Source organism: Drosophila persimilis, unplaced genomic scaffold (assembly GCF_003286085.1).
Source record: "Drosophila persimilis strain 14011-0111.01,24,50 unplaced genomic scaffold, DperRS2 tig00000520-arrow-pilon, whole genome shotgun sequence".
Taxonomy (NCBI): domain Eukaryota; kingdom Metazoa; phylum Arthropoda; class Insecta; order Diptera; family Drosophilidae; genus Drosophila; species Drosophila persimilis.
Window position 1 is genome coordinate 4,005,618 of NW_020825317.1, and position 5,822 is coordinate 4,011,439.

The 5,822-nt window shown below is 43.3% G+C and overlaps 1 protein-coding gene across 1 annotated transcript; it reads right to left on the reverse strand.

Moving 5' to 3' along the window:
* Positions 1-759: 759 nt before the first annotated feature.
* LOC6596667 (ERI1 exoribonuclease 2) lies at positions 760-2,084 on the reverse strand. The gene is made up of 3 exons (XM_026990162.1): positions 1,126-2,084; positions 910-1,069; positions 760-850 (listed from the first exon to the last, which is right to left on the reverse strand). Exon 1 carries the CDS (start codon positions 1,961-1,963, stop codon positions 1,292-1,294), a length of 672 nt encoding a protein of 223 aa, XP_026845963.1. The 5' UTR covers positions 1,964-2,084; the 3' UTR covers positions 760-850; positions 910-1,069; positions 1,126-1,291.
* Between the last annotated feature and the right edge of the window lie 3,738 nt (positions 2,085-5,822).

The window sequence follows — 5,822 nt, forward strand, 5'->3', positions numbered from 1 at the left end:
ATTAGTAAGTATGAATAGTAGCAAAATGTATAAGGCCATATTCATTGCTATGATTAGATGTACTCGTACGTTTGTAGGTGTTTAGATTCCGATGTAGATGTGGTAGCTGAGATTGCGATGGACATAAAATTGAAATTCATATCAATTGCTGTCAAAAGAAATTAGATAAAATACATAACAAAAAAAGAGCATTTTTTATACCCCCCCTTCCATAAAAAGTATATATGTATATTCTTGATCAGCATCAATAGTCGAGGGTCGATAGAGCCATGTCTGTCTGTCCGTCCGTCCGTTTGTCCCTCTCTATGAGCACCTAGTGATATGTATTTCAAAATTTCACCCCACCCTCTTCCGCCATCACAAAGGACGAAGATCTGTGGCATCCACAATTTTGAACAATCATAGAGAATAACCATATCTACCAGATTGCCGAATCTGAAACCGATCGGATCATTATTATAACCAAACAAATCAATTTGCAGTGGCTACGCAGCGCCCGACGACACGTTCTGACTGATTTTCTGTCTCTCTCGCACGCACTCTTTGTCGTGTCGTTCGGTCTGGCGGAGGAAAGCCATACTGACTAAGCTTCTGGCATAAATGTAGAGTCTCGGTCGCAGCAGCAACTCACAACGTTCCCCCTCGTTAGTGTTTACCTTTGTGTTCACATAAGGGACAACTCTTAGCCATCTTCCATGTTATTTGGTGTGGTTTCAGAATTGTAGTGTATTAAATATAATCAAATATTTAAATGGCTTTTTTTGTGTTCTGGCTCATTCTGCTTTGGTGGGATGGCTAATGGCTGCTGGCAGGCGATCGGCTGTCATTGCGTTGCACATCAATTTAATTTCTGTTAAAGAGATTTGATAAAATATAAAAAAGAAAACAAGATAATTATTTTGCGTTTACATTTGTGTTCAGATTATGCAAAACTCATAATCATTTTCTACACCCAATAGAATGAGTGGATTTTTAGTGTTGTGGTTTTCTTGCTGGCTTTTGATATCCAGATGCAGGTGCTGGGGCTTTGCTGCGATGGCGATGCACTTCAAATGTCAAGTCGTTATTTCTGTCAAATGAAATTATGTAGATAATAAAAAAACAATAAACTTATTTGGCGTTTACATTTGTGTTTAAATTGGGCCCATCTCTCAGTCAGCATTAGTGTCCTTGGGTTACTGTGGCGTTGAATATTAAACATAGTCCAAAAAACAAATGGATTATTATGCTCTGGCTGGGTGGCTTTGGCTCTGGCTGGGATGGCTAATGGCTGATGGCTGACCGCTTAAGCTCAGAAGCCACGGTTCTCGTTGAGCTCCTTATGTGGTGTCAGATCCTTGGTGATCGAAAAGGGGGCTCCATCACGAAACATCTTGCAAATGAGAATGCCCAGATTCTTGGCATCATCGATGCCGGAGTAAGCACGTCCCTGGAAGGTCAGCCTCACATGTTCCAGGGCATTGTTGAAGCTGAAGGGACAATACTTGTACCACTTCTTGTAGATGGCCCTCGCGTCTATCCACTGATTGAAGCAGGTTGGTTTACGTATATTCTTGCGTGCGCACTCCTTGGCCAGACAGATTCCAAAGTCCCAGTTCGTCCAGGTGACGAAGAAACAGTTTCCCTGTGGATTGGTCATACTCATCTTTGGTAGCACCAGGTTGCGGGCGCTCAATTCCTTCTTCAGCCATTCGATAAAGGAATTGAGTGCCGTCTGCAGTGGCACACCCGCCTCCACAGTCTTCTGCTGAATGCCCGTCAGACTGGTACAGTATTCGCTCAGCTGCGGCGACTCCACGGGCATCACGTACTTGTGAAACTCCGCCTCGACCATTCCCGTTTTCAGATTGACCAAAATGGCTGGGAACTCAATTATCTCCGACAATCTAAATTGTTGAGCCGGTTGATTTTCCCAGCAGGTGGCCTCGAAGTCCACGGATATGGCATAAGTAAAAGGATGCATTGTAAACTTCTTGGATTTGCGTGAATTCTTTAACTTTCTTTAACTGGATCTGGACGAGCTCCTTTCAGGAATATTCTCTGATGTATTAGCCCAGTTGCTTTGTACACTTTTATGAAGGCCGACTTTGTTTGTGCAATTCCAATTGAATTCTTTTTCTTTGTAATGTAATATGCTGTCGCTTTTTTTGCCAGTGCTTGCTGTTTTTGCTGAGTAACGATAACTTTTGACCTATCATTGCAATTTGTGGATTTATTCGATATCTATCGATTTTTAATAAAATGCAACTTTGTAGTACAATTGTCAGTCGGAAAATAAAGCGCAGTGAAAAGAAAAGTGTAGTGCCTTTTACGAAAAGGAACGTTGTGAGACGCAGCTACGGCCGCGATTTTAAATTTATACCCTAGCAATTAGTGCGAGTGAAAAACACATAGTATAGTGAGTGTGAGTGAGACGGCATATGTTGATATTGATTAACCCTTAACAGGCCCGTGGGGTTTACAATTTTAAAATAAAATGATTTTACTGATACAGTAATATTTAAATTTTGTGCAGCCATTAATAATTTTGCTTCAAAATTTTTAGTAATATTAAAATGTTCTTTTACATAATATATAAATATTGCTTATAATTCTTTGTGTTTTTTTTTTATGCTATTTATATAATCTAATATGCAATATGTAATTTTTTTGAGGTTGGAACATAAGGGTTAACAACATATCAAAAAATTCGTCCATGAATAGTGTTGTGCTGCTCATGAGTAACGTTTACCCAACACTATCCGCATCAACAAGCAAGCATGCACTGACGATAAGGGACAACACGAACGAGCTTCGGCTCTTGATGAGTCCGCCGTGTACAATTTCATTCTGCCCTACAATAAGTCAGTGCATACTGCACGATGAAGAGTGTGTGTGAGAGTGAGATAGATAGAGAGAGAGGGAGAGAGGGGGAGAGAGGGGGAGAGAGATAATGAAAATGAGTAAGCGCGTGAACGGCGTTGCGTAGCCATTGAAAATTAATATTTTCATTCCGGCGTAATAATAATCATTATCTGATCTGATCAAGATTTCCAGATTATTCTGGCTAGTTAGTTTTCTCGTATCTTCTGTTTATGCTCCAAACCTCAATTGTAACGAACCTAAACGGGTCTACAAAACCGACCCCAACGCGAATTCCGACTAAGAACATTTAACAACATTTAAGACACCACATCCCCCACTTTTTCACTCGCCGCCAAGAGAATACCCCATAAAGTGACGACTAATAATACCCGGTCACGCGGATCCTCCACTCCGGTCCGAGCAACCGATCAGGTGCAGTCTTCCAGGTTCATCAACCGCGAAGACGATGACACACCTAGGAAGACCACGACGAGCACCAACGGACCCTAAGTCGGAGTGGAATAAACCAGGTCAACCCACAACCGCCAAATCGGCGAAATGCGAGCCCGGCTCCGAGTCTAGACGTTACCCCGCAGAGTAACTTGGACTCACCGAAAACATAATAAGAAACGAAGAAACGAATAAACGAATAAAAGCCAAACCAAGTATTTAAATAATATGAACAGCGTAGGTCATTACAATGGGTCGAGGCTCTGGCACTATTCCACTCTACGTCCCTAAGCACCTTTCGACTCACACCACAAGTGACTCTCGACCAGGCCCCGCTTCAATCTCTCTGCCACAGGCCAACCACAACGCCTCCGTTAAGGTTCCATCCAGCTATAAAATTCTTGTGGATTGACCTTGGACGTAACTGAGCTTACCTCAGCCGGAAATAGGTCCATCACACAATTATATTTCAAACGACGAGATTCTAAAAGAACTTTAAGCCCAAAGAGCAGTCGAGATTTTGAAATACACTCGCTAAGTCGATGGCAAAGCTACACCCACTAGAGAAATCCAGCTTATTTTGAACCTCTATAACTTACCAGGAATAATTCAAATTACATGGCACACCGCTTGTGTCAAATAATGTATCCATTACCCTATGAGATGCAAAAATTTCAAAAATATTGGTCATACAGCAAAATACTAAATATCCAGGGCTTCCCCTGGAGTAGTGCGTAGCCCGCCAGTTATGCATAGCTCTGCCATGCGTTGAACTCTACTGTGTCTGTTGAGACAAGTTCGTTTGTCTAGGGCTGGCCACCATACTGCCATAGCCATAACTATACCATAACTATAGCTTCCGAACTATATACGGGGCCATTCCCCATTTTAGTCCGATTGCTTTCCTGCATGTATAGAGGTCCACTGTCCACTGTGCACTGTGCATTCTTTACTCTATCCTCTATCCGTTTTAGACGGGTTGACATTTGACGGCCTGCATTTGTCTGCCCATCTCTAAATCGTCGTGCGATTACTTGTTATGTACCCACAGTTCGTTCACTGCCACGTTCCATAAAAGGGGCGAGAGGACTCCGCCCTGTGGTCTTCACCCTTCCGAAAGGCATGCCGGGATGCACCCGTGGGAGAATACTCCCTCGTTAATTATTTTGAGCCAATTAATGGTTTTTGGTCCCACGTGAATCAGTTGGGCAGGGATAATGCCATCTGTCCCCGCAGACTTGTATGGTTTGAAACTTTTGATCGACCAGAAAATGTTCTCCTGGCTTAGCAGGTTCAGGATGGCATTTGAGCCGACAGAAGACGGCGCGCAGTATATGGGTCTGTTTTTATCGTAGTCAGGGTAGTGAGTATTAAGGAGCAGATTTAGCGACTCATCGCTGGACGTGGTTCAAGATTGGTCGACATTCTTCAAGTAGCCCAGTCTGGGTGTAGTCTTCGAAAAAACTTACGTCAAGAGGCGCGTTTGGCTTTCCTAAGTTCTTTGTTGTAGATTGACAGACTGGCCTTGTAATCGGCCCAGTTTTGTTCAACGTTTTCAGCCTTAGCTTTATTGAAGAGTCTCCGGGGAGCTTTCCGGAGTTCGCCCAGTTTCGGAGTCTACCATTCAGGTTTCTTCCGGCCTCTGTTCTTGCCAGAGGGGCAGGATTTATCGAGCGCTTTAATGCAGGCGTCGGTGAAGCTCTCCTCCTCAGGTGGGGACTCAGGGAGAACACGACAAAGGCAGTCAGAGTACCGAGTCCAATTTGTCCGCCTGCGGGTCCGGAATTGAACTGGCTTCGTTAATGAAAAGGAGAATACAGTTTCCATGTTACTCTGGTCCAAGAAGGAGTGTTTTTCCAGGACCCTCCAGGTTACAATTTTTCCCTCTATCTCATGAGAGGCAAGCGTGTGGTCCAGGACCTCCTTGTGGTTTTTATACCCGATACTCAAAATGAGTATTGGGGTAAAAAAGGATGTGTGTAACGTCCAGAAGGAATCGTTTCCGACCCCATAAAGTATATATATTCTTGATCAGCATCAATAGCCGAGGCGATTGAGCCATGTCCGTCTGTCCGTCCGTCCGTCTGTCCGTCTGCCCGTTCGTCCGTCTGTCCGTCCCCTTCAGCGCCTAGTGCTCAAAGACTATAAGAGCTAGAGCAATGATGTTTTGGATTCAGACTTCTGTGATATGTCACTGCTTCAAGAATATTTCAAAACTTTGCCCCGCCCACTTTCGCCCCCACAAAGAGCGAAAATCTGTGGCATCCACAATTTCGACGATACGAAAAAACTAAAAACGCAGAATCGTAGAAGATGATTATATCTTCTAGAGTGCAAAATCTGAACCAGATCGTATAATTATTATAGCCAGAATCAAGAAAACAATTTCATTCTTTCTCGCTCTGTCTCTTTTTAACACACAGGTTTCATGGTCGCTTTTGCCAATTGCAAAATATGAGTGCAAGGATCTCAGAACCTATAAGAGCCAGAGCAACCAAATTTGGTATCCACACTCCTGTGATATCGGA